Raw genomic sequence first — 18273 nt, 5'->3', positions numbered from 1 at the left:
TGCTATTTTCCTGGAAACTGGCCGGACTGTGGGAATTAACTGTGTACTGGCATTCGAGGTCATGTTGCGTGTCTGTATATCCCAGCCCTCTTCTCCCTGGAGACCATGATGCGTCAACTTGCCAACAATTCCGGGACGCTGACCTTCGTCGGTAGGCAGAGAACATGACGATTAAATAGCCACGTAATTCTGTAGTTCTACCTGTTGTTCACTAGCTCTAAGTCAGACTCACTATTCTTTTCGGACTGGTCTGTGTTGCCCTCGGATCGGTGAAGGTCAGCCCTCCTCTGCCTTGCCCCCATTACAGCCTGTTGTTCATAATTAGCCGTTGCTTACTCAAGTGGAAGTTCTTTCCTTATCCCTTTCAGCGACTCATCCACATGGTCTTGTGGCCCTCGAGTCATCTTGGCTCGAGAGACTCGAGCGCAGAACAGTTGTGGTGTTCCTTGTCGGCCGGGTTGATGAAGTCATGAATTCATTTTGGTGACCTCCCTGAACTTCTAACTCTCTAAATTACACAATGTTGCTGTATTATTTATTTACCTGGCTCAATTCAATAAGTAATTGTTAATCTACCGCAACCTGGATGAGGACTGAACCGCGCGCCACTCCTCTCATCATACCCTACATCTTTATCCTCCGATGAGCACCCCATTAGAAATAACAGAATGAGACTCTCCTTTCTTATTTTCAAACTCTACGACTCATAATGATCTCAGATTCTCCGCTAAGTAGTACTAAAGGTTCCTTTCCTATTGTGGAAGATAGCATCGCCAGACAGGGGAAACAGTCATCAAAGCAACAGATACTTTGTTTTGGGTCGACTTCCTGAGTACCAACGACTCTGAATCATGGTCATGTAACCTAGCCCCTAAGTCTTATGGCTTAGGTTCCACAACTCTGTCTTTATTAAAACGCGCTTTCGCGCTCGCGCTTCTCTTCATCTTCTCTCTTCATCTCTTACCTCTTCATCCTTTCTCTTCCCACACAGCATCTCGTCGTATCATCTCATCGCTTGTCTTCAAACCCCTTCTTCATCCGCCGTGCTTGATCGGCAAGCACGGTACGCCATATCGCGCCATGGCCGAAAATCGCGACATCGCCTTTTGCTTCCGAGGTTGGGCCTACGACACAGGCAAAGTTGACCGACCAAAGAGGCGAGTCATTCGAATCAGCAGGGCTCACGACAGTAGGAGAGCTAAGGGTATTCTCAGTCTCAATGACACAACCGATGCTGGCCTTGTCATCACTCCTAAAGAGGAGGATATTGAGGGTGTAGACCAGTGCGTACCGCGTCTTTGAGTTGTATTCTGTCACTGACTTCTACTCCAGCGGCTTGTTGGCTGTCGTCGTCGGCGGGCTTTTACCAGCAGCTGAGGTGCCCAACCACAAGGAGTTGTCCAAACCTGCACCTCTGCATAGCTTTGACCCTGACATCCATAGTCTTGTTGAGACTAGGCCACAGACTCGTTTGGTTGTGGCCATCATTGGCCAACAGAGATGCACGCTGCATCTTTTGCATAGCAACAGGCGTGATGGCTTGTGCGAAGCTACCCCCTTGCCTGGGCGGCAGACCTGCGACGACAGAGTGGTCTTTTACTAGGAATGGACCCATGGCGTGGCAGGGACACAAGGGTTCCAGCGCACAAAGGTCATAAGGCACAACATCAATTCCTTTTGTTCTGAGTTTCGAGGAGAGACACAGAAGGAGCCCCCTCAACAGACTCTGTCATCTCCCCTGGCGGACCAGGGCGACCATGACCAGATCTATGAGAGTTCCACATCGAAAGAATTGGCTTATTTCATCAGCACGGTGGCTTCAGCATACAAAACTTTTCCGTGCAAGACCTACCTCCAGCTGGCGATAGGCCGCTTCAGGGAATCGGAGCAGACTTCTCTCTCGAGCCTGTCGGCCCCTGGAGTGGCTAGCAGGGAGGTCATCCGCGACATGATGGAAGGGAAAGGGGATCTCATTGAAGAGCAGGCAAAGTGTGTCATCAACGCTTTCAAGGTTCGTTAGCTGCCGATGAAGGGTGAGAGGAACTTCTAACACGCTCGGCTTAGGAACTCTGGCCATACCAGTTTGAGGCGGTTGGAGAACACAGGATCAACATTAGCGCCGTCCTTGAGTTGGCCAAGGGTCTTTGTTCCATCTCGGCATCAGGCATCACCATCCATGAGTCCCTGTACCTTGGCGTGATCGTCTCGTTTTGCACCATGTTTTCCAACTCGCACGCTGTCAACGCAGGCGTGGGAGAATATCATGACAGTTTGATCCAATCGGCCATCAGCATTGCTCGAGGGAGTGCACCAGCTCCCATCTCTGTGCGTCCGTTGGTATAGACAGTCAACGAAAACCCTGGTGTTGCTCTTCTCAATAGCCTGATACGTGATAGCCATGCTCACATGCATGCTCACATGGAGAATTTCAAGGCCTGGCGTGATGCTGGTGCATGTACATGCACCCATGGAGGTGGCCCCAGGGAGCTTCACAAAGTGGTTCGGGTAGCCAGTGTAGTCCTTGGTACCCAGAACCAGGAGGCTATTGTGACGGCCTTGGGGCAGGTGAAGCGACTGGTTCTCGCGTCCGCTTTTGAGCTGCTTTCCAGAACCATTGCCTCAGGGAACGAAAAGATCGAGGTCATCCAAGCAGTTCTTCAAGCAACAGTTCATGTAGTAGCAGCCGATGTGGTCGAAAAGTTTGCGACACAGGCTGATCAGGAGTCTGAGACCATGGATGCTCAGCCAACGCTACCTGGACTCCCTGCTAATTTGGCGAAGCTTGCAGACAAGGTCTCTGACCTCTATCATGCCCTCGGCTCGGTGAAAGAAGAAGACACCACGAATGCTGTCCGTGAGGCTATCAAGGACTACGAGGAGAATGAATAAGGTGAGGGAGCCCCTGATTCGCCCTCAACCCTGGAGCTCCCCTCGAACCTGGACCAGAAAGATGCTGCACTTCTGCGATACATGCGACAAGTTTTTGAAAAGGAGCGTGATTTCCCTGGGAGTCAGGACTTGGACAAGGAACTGGAATGGGCCAGCAGAATGGATTGGAAGTAGTGAGGTTTGAAGTGTTGGTGGGTGTTCAGGGGTCAATCTGCTTGCTGAAACTCGGATTCAAGGGCACTTGCTATCTCAAACTAGCTAATGGAATCTAGATTGTAAAGTCTGAAATTTTGACAACCTTTCATCGTTCGTTGTCCGGGTATGGTGACTTGTGGCTGATCCACCTGGGCTCAATGTGAGGCCAGATTCTTGCTGCCTTTACTTGGTCAACCGAGAGTTTTTGCACCTACCTACCTGCCTACCCGAGGTTGGTATTTAGAACGGAGAGCTGCCTCGTGGATCATCCATGAGGTTCATTACCCTAGAAACTGGTGGTAGGTGGTGCAGTGCCTTGCTCTTTATATGATTTACGTGCAAGGTGATGCAATGCTCCTCTGCCCATACAAAATACTAGCAAAAGCAGGCAAACATCCACATGTACCTCTATGGCCCGAGTATTTGACAGTGATTCACCGTCGTTGTCGAAGCAAACGAGCATTGAAACATCATCCTCTCTCCGCTCCCTCCCTCCTCTATTCTCGTCCTCCAACATCCTCCCTCACTTCTCTCTTCGATCTCAACACGCTCAAGTTCCACTGAAGAAATCACTCCTTTTCCTCTTTGCACCGGTATCATCAGAGCGAGTGCCTGTTCCTGTCCATCTCTTCCCAGTTCAAGAAGACCAATGTCATTCTTCCATTAGAACCCAGCTCACACATCCCAACTGCCCTCTTCGCATTCGCAGCCTACCTTTTCCCTGTACCCTTCCATTGTCAACGGTCACAGGAGGCTCAGCATGCCTGCTTCCCGTCGCAAAATCCCGAAGGCGTATGGTCGCTTCTTCGACGCCCTGCATGAGAGCGTCGAGCGCCTTGCCAACACACGTCTCCCGGTTTACGATTTCATGAGACCAGAACTTTTGAAACCTGGCAGATTCCTGTTTGATATCAAGGCCGAATACGCCAGGGCCGAGCAGAACTGACGCAACGAGCGAGAGGCAAGGGGAGGCCAGGGTGAGGCGTCCAGCGAGCTTGAGGAAGCCGTCGACAACGCCTCTCGGTTGCACCCGTTGGTGACCCGCAAATCTGATAACCCCCAGCCGATGATGGTCGGAACTGGCGAGGCATCTGTGCATTTCCTGGACCTTCTGGTGTCTCCAGGGTTTCTCCAAGCTCTTGTATGTATCCCCTCCCAGTTGATCGGTTACCCAGATCCCCCGGCTAATGGCGATTGCCCTTCTGTAGAACCATCTCACTGCCTCCGACATTGGGCCTACGCTTCTGCCGCGTCTTCAGACCGAGCTCAAACCATGGCAGGCCGTAGGCGTCACCAAGCTTCTGCAATCGACCGAGTCCATGTTCAAGGGAGCCTTACTTTGCGATGAAGCCGGCACAGGCAAGTCTCTCACGGCACTGACAGCTGCTCTGATCAAGCGAAAGCAGATGCTACCACGCTGCGGGTTTGTCCTCGTTGTTTGTTCCCCTGAGGGTGTCCCTCGATGGTGGTCTGAAATCAGGAAGGACTTCAAGAAGGTATGGTTGCTTCCCGTCGGTAACGGATTTCATAGTGCTAATCATACTCCAGGATGATCGGCCATCTTGCGTCGTTCTTAACAGCACCGACATCTGGTGTGAGCAGCTTTTGCAATTTGAAGTTGTCATCTGCTCTACCTCCTTTCTCATAAAGACGTTTTTAAATCGCCAGGAATTCGTGTGCTTCTGCGACACAATTCACGACTTCGACATCCATGTGGCACAGAAACGCTTTCCCAACCGAAAGATGGTGCGTCCCAGTCTTCCGCTCCATTCTGGGTTGTACAAGAGTTGGAACCGGAATATCCCTGTCTTGATCCTGGACGAGTCACACGACGCCCACGACGAAAGCACTCTGCTCAACGCTGCTGTGCGTTCGCTCGAGTATCACCACGCCTTCTTGCTTTCTGGGACACCCATGAAGAGTTCCTGGCAGGATCTAGCTGGCCAGTCCATGATACTTCCTGGTAGCCCGATCCAGAACATGGAGAAGTTTGACGAGATCTTCAAGTCGGCCCAATCAACCTCTGTCGATGGCAAAGGATCGATGCCGGCAGGTGTCATCTGGAACATGTTCTCACGCTACTTCATGGGTCAAATCGTCAGCCGTCCTAGATCAGTCCCGACCATTCCTGACTGTATAATGCAAGTCACAGTGCCCTCCAAGCCACAAGATCGTCTCATGTACCTAAAGATCACCTTTCTGGTGCTGGAAGGAAAGAAGCTCATCAAGGGCCCAAAGACCGTCAGCCGTGGATTGGCAATCCTCAAAAAGGCATAACAGCTCGCCAACCACCCGGCTCTCTGCAGCCGCCATGCCATCGGAATTGGAATGGACGAGGATATGACGGACCCCTTTGCAGAATTTGAGATGGATGTGATAGAGAAGCTCAACTTCTTCCTTGACAGCTGCTTTGAGCCTGGTAAGGCTGTTAACGATGGTGTACGCAAGGAGAAGTGCAACTCCAGCGACTCTCTACTCCATGGTCAGTCTCTGTATGGCCCCTGGCCCGAGGACGTCTGGAAGCAGCTGGAAATTCGTCAACGACAGCGCGTTACCGACGGGAAAGCCAAGCTGAGCTCCCTGACGGTCGATGAGCTTTCTCAGTTCAAGAGGTACTGGTACTCCCAGCCTCGTGCTTTCAACGAGGGGTATCTCTTTCTTCGACTGAGGCTGGATCATGACAATGCCAAATCTATAAGCGACAGGGATGCCGTCTTCTATACCCCTGAGCTCCTGGACAGCGAGTCTGCCGTCTGTAGCGATGACCTCAAGGCTGCTGAGGATTCTGCTTACCGGGACGACGGCTTCAAGAGCCACGGAGACATCCACGATGACAGTGACGAAGATATTCACGACGACAGTGACGACGACATGGTCATGGATGAGGGGGAAGATTATGATGACGACCAGCAAGGCCCCCTGAACAACTCAGAACAGGGAACAAAGCGCTCAAACTCGAATTGGACCACAGGATGGAAGAAATATGTCTATTCCATGGAGGAGGACGAATCCATGTCGCCTCGAGTACGTGCCATTGCGTCGAAGGTTGCCGAGCTCCTTAAACAGCACCAGGACGAAAAGTCATTGTCGCTTCCACCTCGGTTCTGTTTCTGGACATCATCTCCCACGCAATCCGCCAAAAGTCCAATTACAACTCGGGCAGAAACCCTGTAACTTTTCGATATGACGGCTCGGTCCATCCCAACGTGAGGGCGACTGCCACAGACTTTCTGAACCGGCCTGTCGATGTGTCTAAAAGGGTCGAGCTCCTCGACGCCTTGAGCGCTACCGACGATGAGAGAGAGAGAAAAAGGCTTCTTTTCAACCTTGACCATGCCGAAGGCTCCCGCATCCTCCTCCTGGATGCACATGTTGCCTTCCCTGGTCTGAATCTGACTGGCGCCTCGAGGATCATCTTTTGCGAGCAGTTTTGGACGCCAGGCCTGGAGGAAAAGGTCATCGGATGTATCCAGAGGTTCCCTCAGGAGAAGCCGGTGCACGTCTATCAATTCTTTGATGAGATGTCAGACATCGATCTCCTTGTGAAGGACATGGTTGGGGACAAGCATGAGCCCACCCAAGATGCCACTGCCTTCTTCACGCGACTGGACACGGATGTCGTTCAAGTTCCCGACGTTCCAACTCGCGAGGAACATGCTCTGGCCCTTGAGGAGCTCAGCGAGAATAAGGCGGCGGTTTGAAAGTCGAGCTGTCGATTACCGATGGAGCAGTCGTTGAGAGGAGGTTTTGGCAATGGGAGACAGGCACTGCGCTACAGGGGAAGGGAAATCTACATGGAGGGAAAAGAAGAATTGGTAAAGATGAGAGCTTTCAAGGGTCAACGGCAAGGAGTGAGTATTGAACATTGCCTTCTGTTTTGGGGCGTGATGCCGGTAACGGAAAAGGGGCATGAAAATGGAGACTAAACTCGAGATTTGCTACCAAGAAATCTAATGAGCTGCTTACGAGATTCAAGGCGTCACCATTTATATGCGATATGCTATAAAGAGCAAACTTGGCAATGAAATCCATGAGGCCGTGCCTTTTTTGTGAAGAGGAATATGAATGACGAGAAGAACATTTAGTAGATGAGGCAGAGGGCTCAGTCACTCTATGTCGACCTGCTCAGTGTCATACCCCTATTCACTTTAGCAAGACAATCACGCACCGACACAATGAGCGGAAATTTTATAATTTAGGTATCGCCAATATTGACACAGTTTATTTCTTCGCCAGTCCCATCCCGTCCCGTCCCGCATCATGTGTTGAAATGCCACGTCCAAAGTTTCGCCTTCCAGTCCATAATCCCACGTTGAGTTGAGGGTACAATACCGTTTATTCATGCCAGTGTATAGTAGTCATGTCTTTCTAAAAGAGGCCGTCAATCTCACCAGTCTCGACGTCGACATCGACGTTGAGGTAGCCAGGGGCCGTGGGGAGACCAGGGATGGTCTGGATATCAGCAGCCAGGGCATACCTAGACGCTTGTTAGTGATGACATATTCATTGCTGAGAAAGGGAAACTTACAGATATCCTGCTCCAGCAGCCATCCGGACATCACGGATAGGAACTGTGAAGCCGGTAGGAGCACCCTTCAGGTCAGGGTCGTGAGAAAGAGAGTACTGAGTCTTGGCAACACAGATGGGCAGGTTTCCGTAGCCCTGGCGAGTGTATGTGTCCACCTTCTTCTGGGCGAGCTCGCTGAACTCGACCTTCTCAGCACCGTACATCTTCTGGCCGATGGCGGAGATGCGATCCTGAACAGTGCCCTCCAGGTCGTAGGTGAGCTTAAGCTCCTTGGGCTTCTCGGCAGCGGCAATGACACCGTTGGCCAGGTCGACGGCACCCTTGCCTCCCTCAGCCCAGTGGTTGGACAAGATGGCGTCCTCGGCACCGGCAGCAATGGCCTCCTCCCGGATGACAGCGATCTCGGCATCAGTGTCAGTCGAGAACTTGTTGATGGCAACGACGACAGGGATGCCAAAGGACTTGGCGTTGGCAATGTGCTTCTTCAGGTTCACGCAGCCAGCACGGAGAATGTCAACGTTCTCCTCCTTGTAGACAGAGCTGAGGGCAGCGCCAGGGGCGATAGGAGGACCGCCGCCGTGAACCTTGAGGGCTCGGACAGTGGCCACGACCACGACAACGTCCGGAACCAGGCCAGAAGTTCGGCACTTGATGTTGAAGAATCGCTCACCACCCATGGTGAAGTCGAAGCCGGCCTCGGTAACGACAAAGCCAGCCTTCTCGCTGTAGTCCTCATCAGGCTCAGTACCCGCAAGCTTGAGCGCAAGCTTGTCAGCCAGGATAGAGCTCTGGCCAATGCTGATGTTGGCGAAGGGACCGGCATGGACAAAGACAGGAGTACCCTCTAGGGTCTGCATAAGGTTGGGCTTGATGGCATCCTTCATGAGGGCAGTAAGAGCACCGCCAGCACCGATATCATCACAAGTGACGGGGTCACCACTTCGCGAAGTGGCAACCACCATTCGGCCGAGGCGCTCACGCATCTCGGCCAAGCTGTTGCTGAGAGCAAGGATAGCCATGCACTCACTAGCAACAGTAATGTCAAAGCCAGTCTCTCGAGTCTGTCCCTTCTCAGTCGGGGCAGTTCCGACCGTGACTCCACGAAGGTGACGGTCGTTGACATCGAGGACTCGCCTCCAGGTGATGGTCTCGGGATCAATATCAAGACGAGCGAATCTGTGGATCTCATCCTCAGTCAACTCGTCGGGGTTGGTCTTGTCAATGCCAAGCTTCTTCAACCGACGGAACATGACTGGGGCAAACTTCCTCTGACCGTTCTTGGCCGGTACCAGTCGTCGGTACAGGGGACCGTCCTTCTGGGTGTTCTCGTGGAAGATGCGAGTCTCAATAGCAGCCGCGAGGAGGTTGTTTGCGGCAGTAATGGCGTGAATGTCGCCAGTGAGATGCATGTTGAACTCGTCCATAGGAATGACTTGGCTGTAACCTCCTCCAGCAGCGCCTCCCTTGATACCAAAGGTAGGACCTTGGCTGGGCTGTCGCACGTTGGCAAACGTCAACCGGCCAACATGAGCTCCAAGGGCCTGGGCCAGACCCATGGTTGTGGTAGACTTGCCCTCTCCCAGGGGTGTAGGGGTAATACCGGTGACAACGACATAGCGACCGTTATTTCGGTGCTCAAGTCGCTTGAGCAGGCTGAGGTCAACCTTGGCTTTGTACGCGCCATAGGGCTCAAGCTCGTGGGGAGCAATGCCAACCTCGGCGGCAATGCGAGTAATCTGCTTGGGAGTTTGGGATCGCGAAACGGCGATATCAGAAGGAACAGGGTCCTCGAGCTTCAGGGGCAGGGGAATGGTCTTCCTGAGCTTCTGAGACTCAAAGTACCATGTTGTGGCATCGACAACGTTCTGCATGAGCATGGCAACCGTCATAGGTCCAACACCGCCGGGAACGGGGGTAATGGCCGAAGCAACCTCAGAGGCAGCGGCGTAATCGACGTCACCGACAAGTCGGTATCCGGACTTCTTTGTGGAATCCGGCAGGAAGTTTGTTCCGACATCAATAACAACAGCGCCAGGCTTCAGCCAGCTGCCCTGGACGAACTGAGGCTGGCCAATGGCGGCAACGACGACATCAGCCTCCTTGATGTAGTTCTCAATGTTCTTTGTCTTGGAGTGGCAGACAGTGACAGTAGCGTCGGCGTTTCTCAACAGGTAGCTCACAGGGCTTCCGACGATGTCACTTCGCCCAAGTACAACGGCGTTCTTGCCCTTGAGGTCGACACCGGCCTCCTTGAGCAGGATCATGACACCCTTGGGGGTGCATGGCACAAAGAGAGGCTTGCCGCCACGCTTGGCAAGCTCTCCGATGTTTCTGGTGCCAAAACCGTCGACATCCTTCTCATCTGCCACAAAGGATGTGACAGTGTACTCGGAGATGTGACTGGGAAGAGGTAGCTGAACCAGGATACCATGAACAATGGGGTCATTGTTCAGCTGACGGATGTGGTCCAGCAGTTCAGCCTCTGTGATAGACTCAGGGTAGTGAAGCAACTTGCTATCAATGCCAGCCTATTACCAGTGAGTCAATGATTGAGTTACACAAGTGCCATCAGTCTGACTCACCTCTGCGGCGGCCTTGAGCTTCATGCGAACATAGGTAGCTAGGCGGGGTCAGTGAGAAGATCATCTTGTGATGGCGGGGCAGGGTATCACGAACAAGAGTCAGAGCGATCACCAACTGGACGAATTGAGTCAGTATTGAGCAATTGAAGAGGCTGAGAGTAGCACAAGTGACCATGACACACCTTGGATGATCTTGAGGCAGGGCTGGTATCTGGGGTTGAGCTTTTGCTTAGCCGCGACTTCGGCACACAGCCGCTCACGGATGGACTTTGCGATGGCAGTGCCGTCAATCTTGGTAGCAACCATTGTGGCGGTAGTCGAAGAGAAGTTCCGTCTCTGATCAAACAATGGATGCAAGACTCGGCGAACAGGAGGCGAAGAACCAGCGACAGACACTGAAGCAAAGTTCAATCGTCGGCTGTTGTCCGAGAGGTAGTCGGCGTATATGAAGTGGGCTGCTGGGCGAGGGGGAGGGGCAGTTGGAATAGTGGCGCCCAAGGCCGACACGGGCGACACGGGGGAGACGCCCGAACACGTGTGGAGACGAGTTTGCCTTGACCTTGACGACTTTGTGCGCGAGGGCGTTTGCGCCTGTGGGTGGGTGAAAATGTGACTGTGAGCCTGAGTTTGCGGGTGTGAGTGGTGCGTCCAACGGGGCCCGGCTATTGCAGGTTCGGCTTGGTGTGGCCGACGGCTGCTGTGCCGTAGGTGCTGAAGAGTTAACAATATCGAGAATGAAGGCCATCTCGGGACCCTTCGGCATACATCCGCAGTCGATCCCGACGCGGCGTAACGGAGCTTGACCCCGGCCATGATCAACTGGTGGTATATATCTGATCTCGTAGATGCATACCTATGTGCCGACCTAGTATGAGATGCCGAAAAATCTCCATACGTCCGTCTGCACGATTAAACAGGAATGGCCTATGTCGGGGAGTGTATCCAATGCCGGTTGTGCAACAAAGTTGTTGTTCTAGGAAGGTGAGAGGAGAACGAAAGAGTAGAGGAAAACGCCTGGCTGCCAATGGTCTCAAACGTAAATCTGACAATATCGTACAGGTAGGAATCGCAAGCAAGACAGAGAATTAGGTCTAGCGTTGCAAGGAACAGACGATCAAGTTGAGATCTTCATAGTCCTCCTCCATCTTTGACGGATTCCAACCGTCGACACTGCTGGTCGTGGGATCTCCCCTCCGCAAGATGAGACAGGGCGAGCGAGATGTAAGCGTCAGCGAGTCGACGTGACTCAGTCGTCAAGAGGCAGCAGTTTCCTCCAGGATCAACAATGGATCAAATTGGAGGGTCCAAGGTTCAGTTTCGCCTCACGTTGGAGAGGGCGTCAGTCTGGCCTCTTACACAGAGAGAAAGTGCAAAGTGGTTTCCAAGAAATCGGGCGAGTAAATGGTTGATGCCTCAGGACGGGCCGCCACCAGGCGAGATTCGACGTCAACAAAGTCATGCTATCATTCCACTTTCTGGGATATCTGACAAGAAGGATTCATAATATGACTCTTGAATCCTTGAGATGACTCAATAGTCTATCGATGAATCTATCACGGGCGTCACTATCTCTCGAATAATAGGCAACCAAGGTGTTGAACATGGCAAATCCCAAACTTGACACCATGTGTCAGGCGCAGCCCCGATATCCGCACCAGAACTAGCCCAACAGAGTAAAAGTCCTGTGCCCCCGCGAGAGGAGGGGGGATTTGTGCCCCACCAAAACGCACAACCGCCAAAAATTCCATCGCGAAAGCCCTCGCCATATAACCAGCCTTTCCGAACTTGCCTCCGCCATCAACCCCTCCGAGCCCCTCAGATAACGACATCATGCGGCCCATTCTTCTTGCCGGGCACGAGCGTGCGCTCACCCAGATTCGGTACGTCAAATATCCATTTGTTCATCAGTCTCGAGCGACAAATCTCCAGCAAAGAGGGGAAGAGGGAACGTGGAACATGAAATGTCCTAGTTCCTTAAATAGCTTGGAATACCACTCAGAACCCCCCGGCTAACATCATCGACCACCCCCAGATACAACCTCGATGGCGACCTCATCTTCTCCGTCGCCAAGGACCAGCAGATCTGCGCCTGGTTCTCTCACAACGGCGAGCGTCTCGGAACCTACCACGGCCATGTCGGTGCCATCTGGACCGTCGACGTCGACCCTACCTCGACCATGATCGCCTCGGGCTCCGCCGACAACACCATCCGCCTCTGGGAGGTCAAGACCGGTCGCCTCATCAAGACCTGGGAGTTCCCCACCGCCGTCAAGCGAGTCGAGTTCAACGAGGACGGCACCAAGCTGCTAGGTGTCACCGAGAAGCGTATGGGTTACCTCTCCAACATTGTCGTCGTCGACATCAACCCCGACGTCAACGCCGAGCAGAGTGACGAGAAGGTCCTGACCATCGTCTGCGACGAGAGCAAGGCCACCGTCGCTGGCTGGAGCGCCATGAGCAAGTACATCATTGCTGGCCACGAGGATGGCAGCGTGAGCCGATACGATGCCAAGACCGGTGACCTGCTAGACAACGTCCCCGTCCATGAGCTTAACCAGCCCATCGTCGACCTCCAGTGGTCTCCTGACCGAACCTACTTCATCACCGCCTGCAAGGACAAGACTGCCAAGGTAGGTCGCTTCTGCTTACGGGTTAAACAAATACTGACCTCTCCAAGCTCATCTCTGCCCGCGACCTCGAGGTTCTCAAGACATACGTCGCCGATACTCCCCTAAACAGTGCTACCATCACCCCCAAGAAGGACTTTGTCATCCTCGGTGGTGGTCAGGCCGCCATGGACGTCACCCGAACCTCTGCCCGTCAGGGTAAGTTCGAGGCCCGCTTCTACCACAAGATCTTCGAGGACGAGATCGGCCGTGTGCGAGGCCACTTCGGTCCCCTCAACACCGTCGCCGCCGACCCCACCGGCAAGAGCTACGCAAGCGGCGGAGAGGACGGCTACGTTCGAGTTCACCACTTCGACAAGGGCTACTTCGACTTCAACTACGAGGTCGAGAGGGAGCGGTTGAACCGAATGCAGTAGATGCCTTCTTTTCCTGTGTGCTTGCATAGTACGGCGTTTTGGGGGACAAACAAATCCTTGTTTTTTTGTTCAAGGGGCAAAAAATTAAACGGGAGGGGATTGATGAATGGATGGACGGATGGATGGAAATAGGAGTGTGTAGGGGAGAGAGAGGAAGACAAAGGGGCTTGTAATTGTTACCATCTCTCCAGGAGGCTTAGGGAACAGGTCGAAATTGCACCATTTGATGACGTATCTACGACTTGGGGATTTGGATACGCCCAGATGGCTAGGCAGTCCCTTTTGAAGAATTCATGTACATCGCGACATGGCATCGTCTTTACGCTGGCATGACTTCGTAGTAGACCTCACGGCACGCCGGTTAGACACCAGGCAGTACAGGCATCTAGACATGGTTCTTTTGCTCTCAAACAACTATTTAACACTCAAGCCGCTCGCCGTCCCCGCTCCCTTTGCCCCAGCCTTGAGGCATCATTGTTAATCGAGGTATCTATCATACCTCCTTGAATCCTGGTACAGTCCGTCGTGCCAGACACACCAAATACTGACATGAGCAAAGTAAAGCCCTTAAGTGCAACCAAACGCCAAAAAAAGATCTATCCCCCTTGACCGACCAAGCATACCTACCAATCAACCCAAAGGCCCTAGCCCTGTGCCATTTTGTTTACTTCTTCCTGCCCTTCTTGCCCTTGGTAGAGCCTCCTGCATTAGACGCGGTGGATGCCACGCTGGATGCTCTTGATGGCGTGGCCGAGCTGTTCTTGCTTGACTTGACCGACTTGACGTTGTCGAGAGCCTTGTTCTGCAGATTTTGTTAGCGGCATATCAATGATAAGAAAGCTCCGTTATGCATACCTTGACACCGTTCTTGGCCTTCTTCTTGGCAGGGGCCATTCCAAGAATGCTGTCCTCGTCATTCTCATCGTCGGGCTCTCGCTTGGCCTTTCCGTTCACTCCATTAGAACCACGGGCAGGAACATCTTCGAATTCCTTGACGATAGTCGTAATCAGGGTAGTGCAGCGTCGGGAAAGCTCAATAGGGGTTCGGCTGAGGAAGAACCAGTCGAATTTGAACAAGGGCGACTCGCGAATGTCATCTCGCATCTTCTCGTACAGGCCTTCCGAGTCGATTCCATATCGATCGAGTAGAACCAGGAGGAACCGATCTTCCTCTTCCGTGTAGACCTTTTTGTTGGTTGTGGACACAGAGTAGTTGATCTTGAGCTGCTGTAGGGGGACTCTGTACTGTTGCATCTTCTTCCTCAGGAGCTTCTGGTGGTGTCCGAGACGGCGGGTTCGTTCCTCGCCATCCTCGATAGTCTTCATGTACTTGGGATAGTCTGCAATCTCGGTGTACCGCTGCCAAAAGACCTTGGCATAGGCCTTGATTTCGGCCGCAGACTTGCTGTCAACCTCCTTGGAGATGCCTTCGTAGGCAGTTCTGCCGTACTTGCCAGATCCGTTGACAAACTGTTGAAAGTCGCGTCGGTTCCAATCTCCAAATCCTTGCAACGATAGCTTCTCCTTTTCCTCGCGCTCTTCCTCGGTCAGGGGGGTGGCGTTGTCGATCTCTTGCTGGTCGAGAGCTCTCTCGGCCTCTCGCTCCGACAGGTTGTCATCATCACCATCTGGCAAAGGCACCTTATAGCCAATCTCCTTTCGGTAGTATGCAGTCTCTCTGTCCTGAAGATCCCGCAGACGCGGTGGGTAGAACTGGTAATCGTGTACTGGAACTTGCTTCGGTGCTCGAGGCGCCTTGGGCTTCGCATCCGCCTTCGGGTTAGGGTACATGGTCTGTCGGAAGTACTTGTCCATCGAATACGACTGTTCCTTACGTTCTCGCTTGGCCGGGTTGATCCAGGTCATGTTGATGTTCTTCTTGGTGTTGGCAAAGTTCTCTCCATTCCACTCGTAAGCCGACTCCGAGGTGAACTTTTGTAGATCATCGATGCCGAGCTTCTCATACTTGGCATTCAGCTCCTTGGTTCGGTTTTCACCTCGAGCCAAGATCTCATCGATGTCGGCGTCACCGATTTCGCCCTCCTTGGAAGCCATGTTACCAGTAGGTCCCTTAGATTGGAACACCTTTTCAGCTCCGTGTTGAATCATCGACAGAAGTTCGTCCTTGTTCGCAGCGGCCTTGGCGGCAGTCTGAGCGCGACCTTGCTGAATGACAAGCTGGTCCAGGCGGAGCTTCTGTGCCGCTCTCTCCAAAACCTTCTCCTCGATAGCATTGTCCGTGACGAACCTGTACACAACAACCTGCTTGGTCTGGCCGATTCGGTGCGCTCGGTCCATGGCCTGCAGATCTGCCTGAGGGTTCCAATCACTGTCATAGAGAATGACAATATCGGCGGTTGTCAGGTTGATGCCCAGACCACCAGCTCGGGTTGTGAGGAGGAAGATGAACTTCTCTGAGCCAGGCTTGTTGTACTCGTCGATGGCTGCGATACGATCTTCGTGCGCTGTGCCACCGTCGATACGGCAATACTTATACTCGCGGAAGACACAGTAGTCTTCAAGAATATCAAGCAGTCGGCTCATCTGTGAGAAGATGAGAACTCGGCTACCTTGCTTCTGGAGTCTGTTGAGGAGCTTATCAAGGACGGCCATCTTGCCCGCGTTGTACACAAGATGTTCGTCGGTGGTGTACGGGGGACCAGGCTCGGCTCCCTCAAACAGGTAAGGATGGTTGCAGCACTTTCGAAGCTGCATCACAATGTTGAGCAGTCGGGTCTTGGACTCCCGCTTGCCACCAGCTCCGTTGACCGCGTCGATATCCTTCTCAAGGATCTTCTGATACCACTTGACCTGCATCTCCGACATGCCTAGATAGACGTTGACTTCCTTCTTTGGCAGCAAGCTCTTTTCAACATCGCTCTTCACGCGACGGAGCAAGAAAGGCCGAAGGACCTTGTGGAGTTGTTGAACAACAGTGTCTTGATCCCGGTCCTGGCCTGAGAACCACTGATCGAAGGCCTCAGAGTCGCCAAAAACGTCGGGCAGCAAGAAGTTGAGAAGTGCCCACAGCTCGTGGAGGTTGTTTTGCAGTGGAGTACCTGTGATGAGGAGTCGGTTTCGGGACGAGAAGAGTCGGATCACTTGCGACAGTGAAGATTCCTCGTTCTTGATTCGATGCGCCTAGCCGTTGTTTAGTATAGTTGCATTCACCTTGCAAAGAGTGACAAACCTCATCGATGATGATGTACTCCCAAGCAAACTTCTTCAGGTGCGCCTTCTCTCGGAGCACCATCTCGTAGCTGGTGATGCAAACATCAAACTTCTCATCCACAAGGCGATCGTTGATCAGGTTGTGTCGCTCGTCCTTTGCTCCCTGAAGCACCAGAACATCTACCTCTGGGGTCCATTTGGCAAACTCTCGCTTCCAGTTGTCGAGAGTAGACTTGGGTACGATGACCAAGTGTGGCCCGGTGATATCAACGATGTGTCGCAGGTAGCCGAGGAAAGAAATTGTTTGGAGTGTCTTTCCAAGACCCATTTCGTCGGCAAGGATACCAGAGATACCGTTCTCGTGGAGAGAGATCAACCAATTGAGACCAGCAACCTGGTAGTCGCGCATGGTACCCTGAATGAAGGGGGGCGACTCTCGGAAAACAGTCTCGGCAGAACCACCATGCTTCTCGTCCTTCAAAAGTTCGGCATCTTCTTCGGCTTCCGTACGTCGGCGTCTATCGCTCGTGGCGCCTCCTTGCCTTCCAGCACCCTTCTTTCCTCGAGCAGACTCGGCATTCTGTCGATCAATCTCGGTCATGATATCGCGGATCTTTGGGTCGGGATTCGTCTCGATGAAGTGACGGAATAGATCGGTGAGGCCAAGCAAGTATCGGAATCGGCGAATGGTGTCATCTTCCTGTGGATAAGAAGTCAGCATACTGATGGATAGTCACAGCCTTGTTCCAGAGGGCTTCGAACCTTGGATTCGCCCAGACGATCGTGCTTCCTTCCAAAAATGCTTCGACGTAGTTGGTTAACCTCCGTGCGGCGCTTTCGACCATCTGTAGTGGGCTCCCCGGCGACACTACTAGCAGTGGTGCTGGGGTTCTCGGTGTCTGTGTAGTCGGGAGTCTCATCGACTTCCTGGAGCAGGCCATCAGTAACGAGCTCTCGCGTCGCAAATGGAGAGCAAAATGCAATTCAATAGTTAAACTCACCATTTCCTCCTCCTGGCGGTGCTCCGGCGCGTCTGACATGGACGCGTCGGTATCCACGGCGTTGGCTCGAGAGCGAGGCGCCATTGCGAACCGAGTGTGAGTAGGACCTCTTTACGCGACTGGCGTCGAGGAGACGCGTTTGGAGATGGTGCAGAGAGAAGCGCAGTCCAATGCAAGTGATCCAAATCGCTGCTTGTATCTTTCCAGGGACGTTTTTGACGAGGATTTGAAGTCGGGACGGGGATCACGCCGCTTCGTAACTTGGAGAATGTGTAGATGTTTTTTCGAAGGTGCCGGCGGGTAGAATCTCGACGGGCACCTTGAAGGGGGACGATTTGGGGCTAGTGCCACTGTGCGACCCCTGTCATCGACTGGACCTCATAAAGCGGCCCCACGATCCCTGAAGGAAGAAGGAATAATCCGAGCAGTTTTCAACGACGTCACTGAACAGCTGTTGTTAAATCGTAACGAAAATAAGGAGATTGCTGGAATTATCTCTGAAAAATTCACCCGAAAATCCATTACAAAAATTTGAACCCTTCTCAAGCAGAACATCACAACTCCTCAACTTGTTCAACACCAATTTGAAAAGGACGTCGATCCCTTGGGGCTCACGTGACATACCGGCCCCCCCACTCCACGTGCAAACCCCCCCTCGGTTAGTGCCGTTCAGGCTCTGTGCGGCGTTGAATGGGTGGATGACTGGGCGAACCTTCGTCGTGACCCAACGTTTGGTTCATCCAACGACTCGATATCTTGGGAGGCATAGCTCTTCCTGAGCGACCTGCATACAAATTGTTTGTCTCTTGTGCATGGGGAAGCACTCTTCTCCCCCTCTATTCTGTTTGTTCACGACATCTTGGG

The 18273-nt window shown here is 52.9% G+C and overlaps 6 protein-coding genes across 6 annotated transcripts; 4 read left to right on the top strand and 2 right to left on the bottom strand.

Annotated features, from left to right (window-relative positions):
- Positions 1-1080: 1080 nt before the first annotated feature.
- NCS57_00720900 (uncharacterized protein) lies at positions 1081-2889 on the top strand (the record flags this gene model as incomplete). Its single annotated transcript, XM_053057065.1, has 5 exons — positions 1081-1283; positions 1333-1477; positions 1604-2011; positions 2065-2333; positions 2382-2889. The coding sequence occupies 5 exons, from the start codon at positions 1081-1083 to the stop codon at positions 2887-2889; spliced, it is 1533 nt and encodes a 510-aa protein (XP_052913260.1).
- A 955-nt stretch (positions 2890-3844) lies between these two features.
- NCS57_00720800 (uncharacterized protein) lies at positions 3845-5361 on the top strand (the record flags this gene model as incomplete). Its single annotated transcript, XM_053057064.1, has 4 exons — positions 3845-3940; positions 4040-4225; positions 4293-4580; positions 4633-5361. The coding sequence occupies 4 exons, from the start codon at positions 3845-3847 to the stop codon at positions 5359-5361; spliced, it is 1299 nt and encodes a 432-aa protein (XP_052913259.1).
- A 51-nt stretch (positions 5362-5412) lies between these two features.
- NCS57_00720700 (uncharacterized protein) lies at positions 5413-6785 on the top strand (the record flags this gene model as incomplete). Its single annotated transcript, XM_053057063.1, has 2 exons — positions 5413-6112; positions 6157-6785. 2 exons carry the CDS (start codon positions 5413-5415, stop codon positions 6783-6785), a joined length of 1329 nt encoding a protein of 442 aa, XP_052913258.1.
- Positions 6786-7452: 667 nt separating this feature from the next.
- NCS57_00720600 (uncharacterized protein) lies at positions 7453-11058 on the bottom strand (the record flags this gene model as incomplete). Its single annotated transcript, XM_053057062.1, has 5 exons — positions 10377-11058; positions 10289-10309; positions 10195-10232; positions 7613-10140; positions 7453-7561 (listed from the first exon to the last, which is right to left on the bottom strand). Exons 1-5 carry the CDS (start codon positions 11005-11007, stop codon positions 7453-7455), a joined length of 3327 nt encoding a protein of 1108 aa, XP_052913257.1. The 5' UTR covers positions 11008-11058.
- Positions 11059-12024: 966 nt separating this feature from the next.
- On the top strand, positions 12025-13237 carry NCS57_00720500 (Eukaryotic translation initiation factor 3 subunit I; the record flags this gene model as incomplete). The annotated part of the gene is made up of 3 exons (XM_053057061.1): positions 12025-12074; positions 12227-12824; positions 12872-13237. 3 exons carry the CDS (start codon positions 12025-12027, stop codon positions 13235-13237), a joined length of 1014 nt encoding a protein of 337 aa, XP_052913256.1.
- Positions 13238-13901: 664 nt separating this feature from the next.
- Positions 13902-17493, bottom strand: NCS57_00720400 (uncharacterized protein; the record flags this gene model as incomplete). Its single annotated transcript, XM_053057060.1, has 5 exons — positions 13902-14039; positions 14093-16378; positions 16428-17108; positions 17171-17335; positions 17410-17493. The coding sequence occupies 5 exons, from the start codon at positions 17491-17493 to the stop codon at positions 13902-13904; spliced, it is 3354 nt and encodes a 1117-aa protein (XP_052913255.1).
- Positions 17494-18273: the final 780 nt, after the last annotated feature.

Source organism: Fusarium keratoplasticum, chromosome 5 (assembly GCF_025433545.1).
Source record: "Fusarium keratoplasticum isolate Fu6.1 chromosome 5, whole genome shotgun sequence".
Taxonomy (NCBI): domain Eukaryota; kingdom Fungi; phylum Ascomycota; class Sordariomycetes; order Hypocreales; family Nectriaceae; genus Fusarium; species Fusarium keratoplasticum.
This window is presented reverse-complemented; position numbering and strand designations above follow the sequence as displayed.